At 42.2% G+C, this 18,691-nt stretch overlaps 1 protein-coding gene across 3 annotated transcripts; it reads right to left on the bottom strand.

Moving 5' to 3' along the window:
• Window positions 1-456: 456 nt before the first annotated feature.
• Window positions 457-17,408, bottom strand: METTL14 (methyltransferase 14, N6-adenosine-methyltransferase non-catalytic subunit). 3 transcript variants are annotated; one of them, XM_069012557.1, is made up of 12 exons: window positions 17,270-17,407; window positions 17,056-17,144; window positions 16,240-16,327; window positions 12,055-12,135; window positions 11,596-11,683; window positions 9,142-9,232; window positions 7,482-7,623; window positions 6,100-6,192; window positions 5,280-5,396; window positions 2,811-3,021; window positions 1,646-1,963; window positions 457-1,513 (listed from the first exon to the last, which is right to left on the bottom strand). In XM_069012557.1, exons 1-11 carry the CDS (start codon window positions 17,333-17,335, stop codon window positions 1,650-1,652), a joined length of 1,380 nt encoding a protein of 459 aa, XP_068868658.1. In that variant the 5' UTR covers window positions 17,336-17,407; the 3' UTR covers window positions 457-1,513; window positions 1,646-1,649. The 3 variants fall into 3 exon arrangements, with proteins under 3 accessions (XP_068868658.1, XP_068868657.1, XP_068868659.1); XM_069012556.1 differs by having other exon boundaries at window positions 457-1,963; XM_069012558.1 differs by lacking the exon at window positions 5,280-5,396 and having other exon boundaries at window positions 457-1,963; window positions 17,270-17,408.
• Window positions 17,409-18,691: the final 1,283 nt, after the last annotated feature.

Genomic DNA, 18,691 nt, shown 5'->3' with positions numbered 1-18,691 from the left:
GGCACAAAAGCAGTGGTCCTAAGGTTAAGTGTCTTTCTTTTTGAGTAACAACACAACTAGGGCAAAAATAATCAAAAAAAAGTATCGCTACTATGGCATTTACCTTCTCTCAGGTGCTGTTCCACACAGCCTGTGGCAGACTTCACCAATGAACAGATGAACATCACCTTTAAAACACCCCTTCCCCAAATCCAGTCACTCTCCAGATGTGCAAATATGGCAGAAGAAACAAGCTGTAAGCAAAAGGCAACTTCCATTGCCACTATGGCAATCCCCTGCTAAACACTCTACCAAAGCGAGGGAGTTCACCAGCCCCTCCAAATCTTCTGTGCCAACATTCCATGCACCAAAAGAACAGTTCCTGCCTACAACAGCACATTGGAAACCACTTAGCAATTCCAAAACCTCAAGGAGAACAAACCCACAAAATATTAAGAAAAATATTTCAACATCAGCTTTGATAAACATGTTTAATAGTCCGCTACTTTACAGGACAATTATTTAAAAGCTGGGCTTCAAGAGAGAGAAACATTGAGACTTAAAATCCAATTTTCCAAAATCCTTATGTAAGACCTTGAGACATAAAAAGCCAGGTTTGTTCAGCCTACCAAGAACTGGACAAGAAGCTCAGAGTTGTGATTTTGCTAAAAACAGACACTGTACATAGGGAAGGGAGTCACTGTCTTTCCACACTGCCCTGGATCAGCAACAGCCATTCCCAAATGTGTGCAACACCCGCAGGCAAAGCCAGCACTCAGTTCCATCAGTGTTCCTTGTCACCAGGCGATCATTTTTGGGAAGCACACACCACCTCCTGTGTGCAATCCTCCCTCCAGCGAGGTCACTGGGAGCGCTCTGCAGGAACACTGCTCTTCCCTCCCACAGAACAAGGTGTTAGACACACACTGGGGGAAAAGCCCCACCCAAGGAGCAACCCAGACCTGTGCACAACTTCTGGGCTGTGCATAAATGCACAACTTGGTGCTTTCCAGGAAGCACAACACACAACTCACAGAATTACCACTCTCCCCACTACTGACATGAAAGGTGAGTGCATATACATAAATTAAAAATTACCCTTTTCCTATTCCCAGGAATAATTTGGGAAGTTTAAACCAAATAAGAAAAAATAGAATTCTATTTATTTCATTTGCTCCTTAGTTTCAGAGAAGTTAAAATAGGTGTCAATACAGACACAGCACTTTTTCTTCCATAAGACAGCAAACCTGCTGTGGCCATGCAACTCAGAACTGCATTTCGTGCCCACTCCACCATATTAATCCAAGTCAATCCAAACCCAAACCTCCAAATGTGGATGAGGAATCCATGTTTTGGAGAAAATCAAGTTGAGAAGAAAGTCTCCACCTTGCAAGGTTCCTCAGAGGAGAGCAAGGGGGTCACTTCACAGTCCTACCTGTGGTGTGAAGGGCTGGTGCTCTCTGCTGTGAGTTCAGTGCTGCCTGTGCAGGACATGGCCAGGTGGGGGGCTGTGCCAAACTGCAAGGCCGACTGTCTGCAACAGTGTGCACCAAAAACAATTGTAAAAGTCATCTAGTTGGAGTCCCCAGAGGAATTCACTGCAGGAAGAACAAGACTACAGAAAAGATTCCTAGACAAAGTGTAGACCAGGAGAAGCAGCCGTTACCTCCTCAGCGGGTGGGGAAGCCCCCTCGATGGGTCCCTCCACGGCCCCCTCTGAAGCCGCCCCGCTCACCACGGAAGTTGGTTCTGTTCCTCTCCCTGCCCCTTTCACCCCGTCCCGCTGAAGTCCCTCCTCTTCCTCCTCCCCTGGGAGCACCCCCGCCCCGGTCAGACTTGGACTTGGGCGGTGGGGACTTGGGCCGCAGCCTCTCAATCTCCTCGGTGCAGCCGGTCAGGTGGGAATTGGGAGCCGTGAAATACGAGGAATACGTTTCTGCGTTGAAGTTGCTGTTTGTGAGGGTGGGTCCCACCGTCAGCCAGCCTGGGGAATAAAACCACAGTCAGCAGAAGCAACAACAAACTTCAGGCTTCAAGGCCACTGTTGTCCTTTTCCCAGGAAATGAACACTCAAGTGACAGGGAGAGACACTTACCTACACATCACTTGCACTTAATGGAATAAAAAGTCACCTCTAGAGTTGTTGAAAAGTTAAGATTTCAGCTGGGTATTTCTAAGGGCTTATTTTCATTTTTCAAATTTTTTTATTACACATGGCTGTGGCAACATTCATGCTGTGCTTTCACAAGCCCCTACCCCTTCTTCCTACACCACAACGGTCCACAACGTTTTTAAAAAATACTGAAGTTCAACCAGACTAACCTGACTCTGTGAGACACTGACAGAAAAGAATCCACCGACAGCAGCACTGAAGGGATACCTGAACAACGTGTCCTGATCCATGTATTTCTATGCATTTTGCATCAATGCCAGATGCAGCACCCACTGTGAGACACTGGGTCTTCAGACGCTGGCAATAGCACTAAGCTCATAGGGGTTGAAAATCAGTTGGAGAAAGAAATCACTTTTCTGAGAATTGTAAACATATGGGGAAAAGGAATCTCAACTGAATTTTGTTATGCTCACTGAGGAATTAAATACATGGACGGGCAAAAATACTGGTTAACAAAAATCTTTCTTGTGGAAAAAATAATATAAATTATAGTTGTCATAAACTTTCCAAACAACAGTTCTGTGACAGACAGATCTTCACATGTACCAAAAATGTATCTCCTTGAGATCTGCTGTCTGACCTGTGACATAGATCTGGAAACCTCTTCAGGACCCTGAAATGAGTTTTACTGTTTGACCAAAACCAACATAGCAGTTACCTGGTCGAATTGTGCTGTCCCTCCCAAAGAGGTGAAGCCGCCGTCGCCCGAGGCAGAAATGCTCAATAATGTGAAAAATCTCCACAGGTTTCTCTATGTTGCCGATTTCAGGCTCCTCTGTGATGATGAGGTCGATGTCGACGTTGGCGTGGATGAAGTCCCCATCGGTGCTGCGGCGCACGGTGCCCTTGATGCCCATGAGGCAGTGCTCCTGCACACATACAGAGCTGTCACCTCTCACACCTACTGCTGTGGCACATGAGCTCAAGGGACAGCAAAGGCAGTTCTAAGTACAGTACATCCCACTCTTACATGAGAGAAAAGTCTGAAGCATGAACTAGAGCAGAAAAGCTGGAACTACCAAAGGAGCCATTTGAGAACAAAGCAGAGCAGTACTTGAAGCTGAAGCTTGATAAACTACACTATGAGGTGGTATAACTCAAATCAAGGCTGAAGTAAGATATTTGGACTTCTTCAATTACAGAACTTTAGGCTGGAAAGGCTGAGAAGTCTCCACAAGGCAAATGAGAAAAAGGTGATGGCAAGAGCAAAGGAATAGTTATTAATCATGATTAATACCTGCTTTAGCATTCTGATCCTAACTTTATTCACAAAATAATTTTCAAACTTTTCAGTCATAAACCACAGTGGAAAGAAGATGTACTTTTTCATACTGTACCTCTGTTAACAAAGTAGCCCTCCGAATTCTCCTCAGGCTCCTTTTCTAGAGGATATTACCACATAAAAACCTACAACCACTACCACACTGTCAGTGCACTCTCAGTCAGCTCATCAACATCCAAAGTGTTCCTGAGCTATAACATGCATTGCTTTCCTTCCTTCTACAACACTGCAGACCAATTTAAGTGAGTGATATGTGGCATCCATGAATGAGGAATCACCAGGATTGTTCCCAGGTGAAAAGAGGCTCCTACATACTCATTTCAGAGCTCTCTTTCTGGGAATATCAATCTTGGATGAGTGATGTTCCCCAGGATCAAACACTCTGACTCACTAAGCGCCACCAGATGGCTCAGGAAACAGTTGCAGACAAGAGCATGTAATCATTCCCAAAGTTTGGAAAGGGTCTGCAGAGTTACTGGGTAAACATGAAAGGCACATAATCAGACCTATCAAATCTTTGCAGATGATGTTGCACTCATGCAACAGGGGTTTGGACCTGGAATCTATCTAAGTGGAAGGCATAATACTGGCTAAGCAAATCACCCACCAAGCCAAGCCTCCTCAATCTAGTCCTTAGGAGAATTATCCCAAACATTCTACTTCCATACCACACAGCATGTCACTCACAAACACCTGGGATCCTCTGACAGGTGGCACAGCACCAAGCATCCATGGAGAGATGCCTCAGCCAAAAAGAACTGAACAGCATTTGCTGCTGTCACCACTGGCAAACACAGCTTGCCCAACAGACTGTTTGTTCGGTCAGAGCAAACTCACTCCCTTTTAGTGTTTATCACAAACACTGACCTCAGCCCAACTCTGGCTCGATAAACAGAGGAATTCCCCCATACCAGAAACTATTTTTCTTTGTTAAACAAAGCCATAAAGTCCCCCCCCCCCAAATCCTCCTGTGTTAGTTTTAGCCTTGCCTGCATGAGCAAACTGCACAATTTGCAACATTATATGCAATAAACACACAATATTTATACTTATAAATATTTATAAGTAATACAACACACTTTCAAACAAACTTCAGATTAATGTAAATGCAAGTCAAAGAAAGATTCCAGATATCCTAAAGGGAAGTTATACTCCTAACAATGGCCAGTCTGAGACAGACTTGAGGATGTTTAATGCTAACGAATGATTAATGGATGAGGAAGGAGTCCTGAGGTTCACTGACATATGAAATGAATAAATTGCCAGCCAGCTCTCTCTACTCAGTACAACTGCCAGTTACGCTCACATATACCCAAGACAATTATTTATGAATTCCATTTGTATTTCTCCAAGTTTTTGAGCAACAGACATTTGAGTCTCAAATCAGAACACTTTTATTTCTCTGCACCTCCTTCAATATACATCCTCCACAAAGCATCTTTAAAAAAATGTTTGGTTTAAACCAAGCTGACCCATTCTATCACTTGTGCTTTACAATCACCTCCAGGAAGGCAGGAGATGCTGTCTGAGCTCTGGTTCCTGCACACCTCTCTCTAGTCCAAGCTCTGGGCACACACTGGCTCGTGTGCATTTAGAACCAATAGCCAGTCTTCTATAGTTATTTTTTATTAATAGATTGATATAAAATCTACAGGTTTAAAGACTTCTTTTGACACTGAATTCAGTCAAATTCTACTGCTAAGTTTAGCTCCATAAAATGTGCTTTGCAGAACAGAACTTGAAGTCCTCCTGTTGGCTTTCTCTCAAGCCTGTCAGCAACACCAGGTGTGTCATTAGCACAGAGAGACAAAATGGAAACAAAGAGGAATGGAGCCAATCCTTTACCTTGGTTCTTTGGAAGACAGCCTTAGGGTCTAGAGTCTTGGTCTTGCCAGGGTTGTTCTTATTTGTTTTAATCCAGCAGATGTCCTCACATCTTCTGTAACCCCATTTGCGCAGACACTAAACATTATAAACAAGTAAACCAGCTCACACTACACAAAAACATCAAGTAACCTGAACTGAACACTCACTTAGGCACTTGACTTTTCTTATTCAAGGGCTGTCCAGCTAATACCAACCTGTCTATGACTAAACCCAATCCATCTGGCCAACTTCAGACCGAAAAACAGCTAAAGCAAACAGATCAGTAACCACAGGCTGCCCTTGAACGGTTGTTTGTGAATTGTTTTCATGGAAAGCACTGCTCGAACTGAATAAAGAATGTTTCAGCACAGCAAGAGCCAATTAGGAATTCTTATTGCAGCATCCCCAATACAAGCAGCGTTTCCCTGGCCTGCAGAAAGATGACAATTGTATCTCAATTTACGCAACAGGAGGATTGTTCTCCTAGCATGAATATTTTTGGCAGAAAACTCCTGAGACTTCTGTTTAAAAAGTTGTAACTTGGCAACCTGCTCCTGTGTCAACATGCATACATCAAAACCAAGACCCCATGGAATTATGCTTCCTCACAGAGTCAATGACTCATCTGGACATTAACACTATCTAAACAGTTAATGCCATTTAAAATCACATATCCTCTAGCACAGTAACAAAACATCCCTCAGTAGTTAGGGCTGAGAATTCTATACAGGGAAAAGTCAAAGATAAAAATAAACTCTTAAGCCTGTCCGTGATAAATTGAATTAAAACAGCATCTTACCACTCGGCCGAGATCCAGACCCTCGCCTGAGCCACACCACAGAAACACAAATGACCTTGGGGCTGCAATTTCTTCAATTTCCAATTTCATGATCTAGTAATAATAAATGCAATAAAAGTGTTCCTGAATTAAATAAAAATCACCAGTTGTATCAGGATGAATACTGAGTCTTGAGGCTTTGTCACAGAAACCATCAGGAAGCACACCTGAGGGTGCAAGGGAAGAAGGGAACTAATTCTCTGTTTTGCTTTGCTTGTGTGCATGGCTTCTGCTTTCTGTATTAAACTGTCTTTGTCTCAAGCCATGAGTTTTCCAGCTTTTACACTTCCAATATTCTCCCTGATCCCTCTGGTGGGGGAGTGAGTGAGTGGCTGCCTGGGGCTGGGCTGCCAGCTGGGGTGAAACCATGACAAACAGAAATTCTACCTGTACAAAAATTCTAGGCTTAAAAGACCAATACAACCCACATGATCTCCTCCTCAAACCTCTGCTTCATTTTATCATTCCATTGGCAGCAAAAATATTTGATACAGAAGCCATAGTACTCTGTTTCTTTCCCTCCATGTAAGGTTGTGAAGATGTCCTAAAAATCCCAGTTTAATTCCTATCACTACGTAGGAAAGACATTCTCTCCATTTTCACTTTCAGGAAGAGCAGCCAGAATTTATGAGGACAGGGGTTCAACAATGACAAATGAGTAACATTCAAGATGAAATAACTTCGGATGCAAAGCATCTGTTAGTCATCACAAGTTGAAAGGATTCATCTCTAACTTGCTAACACATCAAATCAAGCTTCATTCAGTGCCACTCCGAGGAAAAATAATGCAGTAGGAGCCATTCTAAGAGGATGTAACTCCAAACTAGGAGGGTGAGTCCTGCCTCCAACACTTCCACTTTTTCTGTTAGGATGGAATGTTTTTTTCCCTGGCAGCACCACCAGGCACCATTTTAAAAAAAAATACAAGAGAAAGACTTCCACGGATGAGATTTATCTATTTGGTTAAGCTTCTAGGGATTGTAACTGGTTTGACCATTAAAATTTCCTACCCAATCAGTACTTGGAGAATGGAGGAATGTCGGTAAAGCAAACTTACCTATACTTTTTACTAGAAGACCAGCATATTAAAAAGCATGTGTTAAGAATCTCAAGAATTCCAAGAAAGAAAGGAATATTTTCAATGGACATTCGGTATTTCAACAGCAAAAAACCAAACAGAAAGCTCAGGGAAGGTAAGGGCAGAGAGAAAACCCACTATTACTTGGTTTAAGTTTTCAGCCAGGCTCAGAGAGAACAAAAAGTTGTATTTACTAATTTAAACCCTGACACTATTTGCTTAAACAAACGTATGAAATGTTCTTCACAGCAAAAAAGGTACTTACATCATCCCAGGTCCAGCATTTTTCATTGGCAGTAATGCCAGTCTCTCGGTAATATTCTTCCAATGGTGGCTCCAGGAGAATCACATCAAATTTGGACTTCAGTTCCCTAATATCAAAGGCTTCCAAGTCTGCTTGCAAATACCTGTTTAAACAGATGATGCCAGACTGCTTGGACAAGGTGCAACAATGGCCTGGGAACTACACAGAGCACTTTTGTGCAGCCACTTAAGAGCAGGGTCTCCTGGGTGGGTTGTACACCTCAAAAGCTCTAAATCCAGAGGAGATCCATTACACATCCTCACTTAATGGAGGCTGGATGCTATTGCATTGTATTTTTTAAGCAGTCTTAATAAACACTTTTTAGGATTCTAACTTAGCAAGCAGTAAACAGATGCCCACACAGGCTGCACAACAATACCTAGTAGAGGCTCACTGCACTTTCTGCACACCCATGGACTATAATAGGAGAAAACATAAGCATTTAAGAAGCAAACACTCACTACCTGGCTAACTGGGAAAGTGGCACATTTTTAAAATTATTCCAAAAGTTCTAAATACTGGAAACATTGTTACTCTGTGTATAGTATAAATGTATTTCTCTATTCCTGTACCAAGCAAAATTCCCCCCCAACACTGACTTCATTAAATACACGCTCACACAGACTTATGACTCTCCTCCACACCTGCACACCACTCAATGCTCTATCACTATCGAAAAGTTACAGTCTCCCCCAAATTCCTTTAATGTTAAGAAAGCTGATCAGCAGACCACCACCCTCCCCTTCCCAGAAAGTGTGCAGAAGAGATTACTACTCCCCATGTGTACTCGGTGTTGTCAGAGGGCAGCATTTGATTACTGTTTTTTCCCCCCTCTTGTACTTTGTGACCAAGAATGCCAAAACACACCTGGCTTAAAATAGCAGCTTGAGTTCTGCAGTTTGCACTCAGTTGTTCAGACAACTATTTCATGGGGTTTCATGTGACATATCATTAAATAAGGTGGGTTTCTGTGGTACAGATTAAGACTACTGCACAGGACAAGCATTAGGTTAAGTTCAGAGAGGTTTGAATCCCTGGAGTAACATGCTGCACACTGAGGCTGTGTCTGACATTCAGCAAAAACTCCGAGGTAACTCAAAGTCCATGAGGACAAATGACTTCCACTCAGCCTAAACATTTTTGTCTTCAACTCCAAAGTAACATGTGATTGATGGATATGAAGATAATAGCTGAACACTATACAAAAAACAGCTGGTACATGAAAAACTAAGGTTATATTAAGAGACCAATTCTTTAAAGCTGTTCTTGTTATCATAAACCACATGATAACATGAGATTCACCATGACATGATGTTCTTTTAGTTCCCAAATTAAAGCCTGCAGCCAAATGAGTTGACAATTTGCTCTTAAAAAAATCAAAGCTTTAGATACTATAAATAATCACATGTTGGAAAGAAAATCTAGTTTATACACTACATTAAATATCTAGATTAACAAAAACAGAGTGCTCTTATTCTTCTATGCTACAATTAATTTGTATACACAAACAGAAAGAGACAATGTAAATTCTACGCAGGTGCTGAAGATAGAGATTTGCAAAGCAGACAGCTAACTTCAGACAGGTCTGGAGAAGAAAGGCATTTTCCACAAGAACACTTACATGGGAGGAGTGTTAGATTTAGATATCAGCTCATCCTTCAATCTGATGAGCTCTCTAAGTTTTGGATATTCTTCAAACCTATCTGCTAAGCCTAAGAAGAAGAAAACATGAAGTTAACAACTACTTAACAGAGTAAATCTCTATCAGTTAAGCATTTTCCAGTATTCTGAATAGGTCTAAATGTTAATACGTAGCCTCATTTTAATTTTTGTTAGAACAAACCAAACCCTTTAAAGCAGTTTTTTGTTCAGCACTTGACAAAAGCCTCTGGCCTTCACCCAGCTAATTAGGGCTGTTACTGATGCAGTGTCTATGCTCTGATCTTCTCTAGAGCACTACAGTGGACCAGTTCACAACTCCAGTTACCAGAAGGAAACCACCTTTCATCTAAACTAAAAGTGCCAGGATGAAAGAAGTTGTTTTGGTTTTCCCCAATCCATAAATTTATATTGAGATCTAATTACCATTCATTTACAGCATACTCTGTGTAATCTTTGATGACTGTTTCCCAGGTGGTACCTGGGGTGTGGCTGGTTCCCTGAGGTAACCTTTACATTAAGATTTGGTGCTGTGGTGTCAGTCATGAAGATCTGAACACATGTTCCTACATTTAGCTTTATGAAGTCAATTTTCCACCCTTTCATGTGTACAGAATGCTAATTAGATGTTCTGCAGCAAATGCTGTAAAAAGGAAAATACATCTGAAGTATATTTTGTTCTCCCTTAGAGACAATGGGTTTGCTATTGCCAGCAGCAGGTTCAGCACAAACCAACAAGGGGCCATTCCTGCTTCCCAAGCAGTATCAGTTCAACTTTAGTAGGAGTTACTTAAAAGGCTTTATGTTCATTTAAAAGTACAACTTGAAATGGTATTAATCAATTGGAGAAAAAACCTCACCCAAACCCACAAACCCTTCATCTCTCTCCTTATTTTAAATCAAACTTAAGTCCCAATCCTAGGATTGCAATGATAAAAGCAAAGTTCTCAGTACCTAACCTCTACTACTCATGCACAAAACACCCAAAAGCTATTTTCATCCTTTTCCTTAAATATGTAACAGCTTAAAACTACTACTGTGTTCTCCTGATTTCCACCACTGTGTTGCTTCCAGCCACTGTGAATCCAATACCCCTGGGCAGCAGAGACAGAAGCCAGTTATCAGCAGCCAAGCAATAGATGTAAAAGAATTTTCCATCAAAAAAAGCCCAAACTAACCAAACCCAGACCCATAGGTCTCCCCCTCTTTTCAAACAGCAACATCAGAAAGATATAGTTGGGTGTTGTGGAACCACTTGTTTTACTTTGGGCCGTGTCCAATGACACGCAGCACCTCAGCAGAGTTTTGACCGCGGTGCAGAAAACGTGTGCTCACCAATGTGCAGCTTTACACACAGCTCAGCCCTGTTAAAGGTTCACGCCCAGCTGCTGCTGCTGCGCTCATCTCCCCACCAACACCTGCATGAGCGTTTGTCCTGTCCCTCCCCCACTCATTACACAGCAGAGAAGTCATAGCACACAACATGGGATGCTATTGTCCGTACTCATTTCCAAGAACAGTGTAGAACTTTATCTCAACTATATAAATGGGAAGCCCAAGTGCTTTGGAGATAAAGATACAACTGAGTCAAAACAGCCCATTTTTCTTAAAAACCATCCAGACGTGTTTCACAGAAGCATTCACAAAATATAGAGAAGAATAAACTAAAAGCCTCTGGAGGCAAACCAAACCTCTTTGGGCTGCCATCTACAAACACAACCCACTTGCCCTGGCAATCTTACACTCGATAAAATACAGAGAACTGTTGCATAAAACTGCAGAGGGAGATGTCTTGCTTCTTTTAAAAACCAAATGCTAGGCACCGATTCTGGGAAACAGGACCAAACTGTGCCTTAGTTTTAGCAATTTTAAATTCAGGCCCAATGTAGCATCATTTCAGTAGCAAGTTAAGATACGTCTGGATACATGTAAACTCGAAAAACATCCTCCTCTAAACTTGGGCATTCTAACAAGCTGTCAGCAGTTACCTCATTTAGCTGGGAGACATTATCCATACTGCTTCCTGCCTTAAATGTCAGTATTTTCCATGCTTTACATGCTTAAGAGGCAATACAGCCCAGTACACAGGTGAACTGTAAACTTCCAAAGGTTTCAAGATCTGCTTATTAAACTCATCTACTTTCTGGACTCAAAAGAGCTTAGTTTGGGAAAAAAATCTTCCTGGTGAAGTATTTTCCAGTAAAACCAAGGGTAAGAGCAGCCTTAACAACAGGGACCTCCTAAGTAATTGAAAAAAACATGTCTAAACCGATATGTATGCACACTGAGACAAAAAACTAGGAAGTGTTTGTGTACCTGCACTTCCCAAAAACTGTAAGGAACTAAAAAGGGGAAGAAAAAGAAGTGCTATTGAATAAAATGAGTCATCCTCAAACAGTTACTGGCTGTGACATACCAACGTCTCTGATGAAGTTCTGGGGTCTGTGTCCTGTATCCACAAAGTGCTGGCAGTAATCATTGTGTGGATTTAAGCTCTGAGTGCCCTGGAGAACAGGAAGAAGTTCAGTGAGAGCAACAGGAGGTAACTGGACATACACAGACACACTGTATGTGTTAGCCTGATAAATCAGCAAGGAGCAGATTATCTTTTCAACATGCCTTTTTAAGTTCCACTGGTTAGACCGTCCTTTTAGTTCCAAATCAGGCCCACCACTCCTGCAGCTCATTGTGAGCTGCCTCAGAACAATGCAAACACCAGTTACAGACAGATCTTTCACAGGAAACTTCTGTACTTGTGAGTTCCAGGCCACTACTTCAGCCTTTAAAGCTGTATTTCAGCCCCCATCGGCTGCAGAAACAGTTTAACACACCTAGGCCAGCTTTGACGACACTTCCAATTGCAAAAGCAGCTCACCTTAAGGAAGGTACTGGAATCTTTGTAAATCTCTTCTTCATAGGGCAGGTTCTCTTCATCTTGCTGCAGCTCTACCTCATCCTTGGAAATAAAGCAGGGATTACAAATGTGCATACAAGATCGTGCTGTTTCTGTCCTTTCCTTAAGAAGCAGAATCATAACGAGAACTGGGCTGTCTATAAACAGCAGATCCAGCTCCAGTGTTGGAGGGCGAAAAAAAATTATCTATTCCCCAAAAAGTCTGCACCTCTCTCACCAGCTCACCAGAGGAGAGTGTTACTGGGAAAGGCCTCTGAAAGAAGAATAAAATAAGAACCCCTTCATTTCCAGCCTCTGACAGTGCTTTACAAGGTGTAGAACTTTTAATTTTTGTCCCACAAAACTTTCACTCCTTAGACAGAAACAAAGAATATGTTTCGTTGAGGTTCTGCAGCAGAACTTCTGAGCATTTTTATCCACACAATCATCTCTTATTTTCCAGCCTTAGCAAAGTCCACGCTTGGCAGAAACAGCTCATGGTACATGTCAGTCTTTCACTTGGATTGTCCTTAAATGTAACTTTAACATTCCTATTCTATAGCCCCAAAATTTACATAAAATATATCTAGAGAGCCACCAACTGTTCATTCAAGAGATTTCTGGGATTCAGAGATCTGTTACACTGATGTACTCTGAACATCCAACACAGAACTCAGAGAGAACAGAAACTCAAGTTGAAGACTCACTTCTTCACATTGCTTTCTGCCTTCCCACTGATCCTGGATCAACCCAGTAAAGAACTACTAATTGATATCATTTACCATATTATAACAGCTGTATTTACCCTATGCTACATAAGCTGAGTGCAGAATAAAAAATTAAGTGTCGTCTCTCCCAATTTTGCTCCCTCTAACTGTAGAAATCTTTAAGTAAACTCCTGTTATTTCCAAAGTGGATCTTTGAACCAGCTTCTGAAATGCCTGATGTGATAAACAGGTCACAGCTTCCCCTTCTCTATTCAGGTGATGAACTTAAGAGATACACAGCAGTCTTTTTGCTTGTCTGTTTAACCAGATCAAAACAAGATTACTATCAGAAACAGCAAGTGTTTGCAAGGAAAAGAAATGTACAGACAAGCAGCAGCAAGTGTTATTCAGGCCAAAAAAAAGCTGAAAGCTTGAGTTTTACTAAAAACTGCTTATGCCATCATAAGTTACACCTGTTTCCCTCTTCCATCTTTCTCTAAATCTTGCCCTTCTGATGATAAGCACCAGTTAGATACCCGAGTCATCCCAGTTCTCTTTATGCCTTCATAAGTGATTTAAAAAGTCTTGTGGCCACAAACAAAAGCCCACACCACCACCTTTCAAAGGGAAAGGACACAGCCACAGCAGAGACAGAATGACAGCAGCAGTTATGCAAGATACTAGGTTCTTGTACATTAATTATCTGTGTTTTCCAAAGCATCTGGTATTAAGTCGCTGAGTTAGGGCAACAGAAACTACCCACAATATTCAAACATATTTTATTTCAAATGACTGGAGATACATGTAGTTCATGATTCAACCAAGTAAGCTTTTTTCAGCCTCCACAACAATGGCATGGAAGCATCCCAAGCTTGCAGGCCTCTGCTTGCAGAAGCAAAGTAGAACAGGGCTGCCTCAAATTAGGCTGGCAGACAGCAAAATAGAACCACAAGTGGCTTTGTACTCCACACAAAGTGAAAACTCCACAAACCAGACACTCATACAGGTTCAAACAATGGAGTCAAATCACCTGGGGAAGGCAAGGGGTGGAACATCAGTCCCAGCTCCCAGAGGGTGGTGAAAAGCTTGGCAGTAGCAGCAGACACTCTAATCCCATTATTTGTCACTTCCAAATACAGACCAGGGAGCTCAATTAACCCTGGGACAACTGTTACAGTTCCACAAGAACAAGATTATTTAAGGAGTTCTCCAGAACCACAACTCAACTTTCTGACTTTAACATATACATTATTCACTTTTCCAATAGTTCATCTCTTCCCTATCGCCCATCCTCCAAGGCTGGCAAGGCAGAGCCAGGCTCCAAGACTGGAGTCAAGCTGCCAGTGGGAGCTTAACAAGCAGCGCTGCTGCCCGCCCTTTGTACTCACATCAGCCTGAACCTTATGAAGAACCACCACTATAAATTTACACTTATTTTACAGAAAAACCAAAAAAAGACCCACAAAAGAAACCAACAAACAAACAACAAACAAAACCCCACAAAAATTAAAACACGTTGTTGGGTTTTTTTTCATCAGATGTTCCTACATGCCTGAGAAAAGCAAAATACTTCACCTTTTACCTCAAAAACTGCCCTCATACAGGTTTGAGGACACATTCATTTCCACCAAATCTGAAGCCAGGGCAAAAAAATTTTCAATCATTGCAGAAGACTTACCTGATCCCATCACACAGAACCCAACTCTGCAAGTCAGGGATATAGAGACAAGTCATTTCACTTTAGAAATACCTCTGATTTTCTGAACAAAACTGGCAAACTTGCAAGATTTGCCCAGAATACTATTAGTTAAGTCTATTATTGCTTTTGTCTAAGTTGCATTAAACACAAAACAATAGGGCTTGACACCTTAAGGATCCAGATTTTTGTATGAGTTCATATTACAAGACTAAATTTAAGCAGGTTCAGAGTCCTCAAGAAAAAGTTACATAAATGCAGATGGAATTTTACTGTTCTTATCTGCTTGCCAATAGGGAATTAGCAATGCCTGCAGGAAACAGCTGATGACTCCGCTATAGATGTTCTGCTCTGGGGTTTCAAGTTTCTTATGTCTGTTCATCTGCTCAACTAAATTTTATCTGAGCCACTGTTACTAAAATATTCTTCCATTTCAACAATACAGAAGAAGTCTGGCCACTTGCAAGTGGTTACAGCCCACCACAGGGTAAGTCTCCACGCTGATTAGGAAAATCTTAATGATAAGACTCGTGTTTTGCCAACCCAAGTGACTTATCTGTATATACTTTACAGGTAATTAAAATTTAGTTCTTTAACCATGTACTTGGCGAAGAAGTAAAATAAATTGGTAACAACCTTCTACCTGATGGTGACTTAATTTCTTTACTAAACAGGATGTACAGACTAATACTTATCATGTTAAAAATAATGTCTGGTCCTTTACAGAGAGACTTTCAAAATCAGTCATCAAGAACTATCCTGTCATACATTAACTTCTTAGTTTACTAAGGTAAAAGACAGACATTATTACAGAAAGATTTACAAACCTGAACACAAATGTAACATGATGAAGACTTCATTTTTCAAAAATTACTGGTTTTAGGCATTCAAGAGAACAGCAGACACTGCACTATTTCATAAATACACTGACATTGATTCTATTTAACCACAGAAGCAAGGTTACTAGAAGATGGAAAAAAGGGAGAAGGAGGACATACCCTGCAACCAGATCCCAAAGCAAATCTTAAAGACAGCTGTATCATAATCATGCCTTTAGAAGAAAGCTGTCAAATAGCTTTGGGATGAGCATTTTAAAAATGAAGGGCATGAGAGTTTGACAAGCACTCACTCTTCAATGACCATGGAGGCATTTTGGTTTGTTTTTTTTAACCTAGCTCTTCCTGGGCATTTTGGACACTTAAAGAACACCCCAAACCATGCCTCTTACTTCAATTCCTTTAGAATCCCTTGTTTCTTCCACTGCATTCCTTGGCACTTCACAGACAGGTCAGAAGCCACCCTCAGCCTCCCTCCTCTCATCCCATGGCCCGTGCCTCCTGCTAACTGCAAGCTTTCCTTTCAACACAACAAAATTCTGGTCAAGATTCTTTTTGTGTGTACCCAAGGCCACACACATTTTACCACTTCTTCCCACAGCCAGCCATGGCTCAGTGCTATTCCCTGTGGGTACTAACACCTAAGCCTGCCTCCTCCTAGGAGCAGCACTAATTAAGCCTCCACACATCGGGGTTTGGTGTGTGTACAGTTCAATGCACCTATGTCACACCTGAGGTGAACCACGTAGCATCTGTGTCCTCTCTCTCTCACATTTCTGCAGTGGAAGGCATCAGAGGAGATGACACTGTGGAATACACATATTAAAGGATCTATACACATCACATTTATTTTTATATACACACATATTTTCTAAGTATCTCAGGGACACAACACCAGAGAAAAGTAACTTTTTCCTCTTTTTCTTACCTTATATTCTTCAATCTCTTCCTCATCAGCTTCTCCCTCATCTGGATATTTACGTTTTGCATTTGGTGCAGAAGTATCATAAGCAGCCCTATGAAGAGCCAAAAGTCCTCATATAAAAGTTTCTGTCTCCAAACAAAATTGTTCAGGAATCTTTGATAATCTGCCTTGACTGCATCTTACAAGTCTGAAACTATTTCAAAACATCATACACTATACTCTCTCAGTGTATTTGAGATCAGCACAATTTATTAAGGATAGAACTCTTGAAAAGAGTCATTCCCTTTTCTTTCTCATTTTTCTGCTCTCAAAAATACAGTTTATTTTAACTGAAGTGGTACATCTACAGAATTAAGCTCATTCCCTTCCATTTCTCATTTTTTTCTGTTCTAAAAGGTACAGCTTGTTTTACCCCAGTGCAGTTTGTCTACAAAATTCAGCCTGTTCACATGTGAGAACCGATAAGCAGTATCTGCTCTGTCGTAGACACATCCGCAGTTCCATGAGAACTTTTAAACTAAACTTCCCTGAACTGCGCTTAGCAAAAGCATGAAGGCTCTGGGGCAACACAGATGGCCCATTCTAAATTCAGATCTCGGTTTTCCCACACAGTACGTTTTTAACACCAGAAACAAAAGTCAGCCTATATTTCGAAGCTGCAGTTAGAAGGGTATAACTAGACCCTACTCCCCTTAGTCAAGGCGCCGATTTGACTAATTGTCGCATTTTCTTTCACCGAGTGCAATCACATCGCATTTCCCGGGCCTGTACTGCTATCGAGCCCCCAGTTTCGCACAGCCACCGCCCGCCGATACCGACCTGCAGGTCTCCCTGGTTTCCGCGATCTCCCGCTGCTCATCTTTGCTGTTGAGCACGGCGCCGATGCTGTCCGCGTTCTCGGCCCCCAACTGCAAAGCGGGAAACACAAAGTCACGCCGCGGCCGCCGCGGTCCCGCCCCGCACACGGCCCGCGGGCCGCCCCAGGCCCTCGCCCCCGCAGCGCCCCGGTCCCTGCGGATGCTCCGGGCCGTACCTGCTGCGCCAGGAGCTGGCGGCGGAGCTTCTGTCGCTCGCGGATCTCCTGCAGGCGGCTGTTCATGGCCCGCACCGGCCCCTCGCCGCCGCACTCCCGCCGCCGCCGTCACTTCCCGCCCGCGCGTCACTTCCGTGCCGCGCAATTCCCTCAGGGACAGCTCGGTGCCCGAGGCATCGCTCCTTTGCGTGGGATGCAGGCGTTGTTCAAGTTCAGGTGTAAAGTTCATCTTCACTCAGCCGCTGCAGTGCATGGTCCATCCCTGGGGCGACACCCAGCTCAGGCCGTGTCACAGCTGTGACCATTTAAGCACCTGGTCGGTTTTTCTAAAGTACATCCTTTATATCCAATTCCAGCATCCAGTGTAGTTATTTGTAGGTTAACCTTCACGTTTCGCTTTCATCTTCTGATCCTTTAGAAACTTCTGCTGTGAGGGAGTTTTGCAGAATGTTTGAAGCTCTTTTCATCTGATTTTTAGTGTCTTTCCCGCTTCCTCCTTTCTCCCCTCTCCTATGTACTGTCTGTCTGGGAATGTATCTAATCCATATTTCATGCTGATTTTCTGAGAACTATTCAGAATGCAACAAGAATGAAGACGGAAATAAAGGCCCGCAAGAAACGTCAGTCCCTGCTGTCTCACAAAAGGAAACTTAACAAAAGAATAAAGAAACTCTACAAATTATCCCGCAGTTAAAATTAATGCTGATGTTTGCTCTCCTGACACGGACCAATTCTTCCTGTAATTGCCAGACCCAACGATGTGGCCAGCAAGAGCTGAGAATTGCACTCAGCTCTGTGCTACACAGAGCATGCTGTTCCTCTGCTGGTTTCTGAGTGCCAGACACTGGCATACTTTCATGATACAAGATGTTACTCTCCTTTTTGGAATGTGGCATATATTGTGTACATGTCAATGACATTATGCAGGTCACACTGAAAACTGAGAAAGATGCATGAAGAGAAGGAAATGAAAGAGGTGTAGACTAATACAAAAAGAAACCATTTCCAGCTACTCACATTTCTCAGTGATAGAATATCCTAGCAATAGGATGGAGCTTTTGAAATGTTAAAACCCTAAAATACCAAAAGTTGTTTATCTCCTTCAGGAATACATTACTAGTTATAGTGTCCTATCTATGGAAATGTTATGGGAAAAAAAAGCTCAGTAGCTGTCTCATGCTACTGTACACTGCTTTGATATTGTTGGCTGTAATGAATACAGTAGAAGTCTCTGCACAGTAACAAAATCACTTCCTCCTGGATGTGATCTGATGAGGTTTGTAGGGGCCTGCACTCCAATTTTAGAACTGGTTGCTAAGATGAGCTGATCTTTACAAACATTAATGGCTATGAAGGTGTTCTGCTGTATACATGCACTGTTTCAAAACAAAAAAGTTGTGGTTTTGCAGAATGCTCCATGCC

This window comes from Aphelocoma coerulescens, chromosome 4, assembly GCF_041296385.1.
Source record: "Aphelocoma coerulescens isolate FSJ_1873_10779 chromosome 4, UR_Acoe_1.0, whole genome shotgun sequence".
Lineage (NCBI taxonomy): Eukaryota > Metazoa > Chordata > Aves > Passeriformes > Corvidae > Aphelocoma > Aphelocoma coerulescens.
This window is presented reverse-complemented; position numbering and strand designations above follow the sequence as displayed.

Bases quoted from the DNA above. Each gene is read 5' to 3' on its own strand.
- METTL14 (XM_069012556.1), bottom strand. From the start codon at position 17,335: ATGAACAGCCGCCTGCAGGAGATCCGCGAGCGACAGAAGCTCCGCCGC. The intron at 11,684-12,054 runs GTGAGCTGCTTT...CCTGTTCTCCAG, and splicing joins ATTCCAGTACCTTCCTTAAG to GGCACTCAGAGCTTAAATCC. The intron at 7,624-9,141 runs GTAAGTGTTCTT...CTGTTTAAACAG, and splicing joins AAATCTAACACTCCTCCCAT to GTATTTGCAAGCAGACTTGG.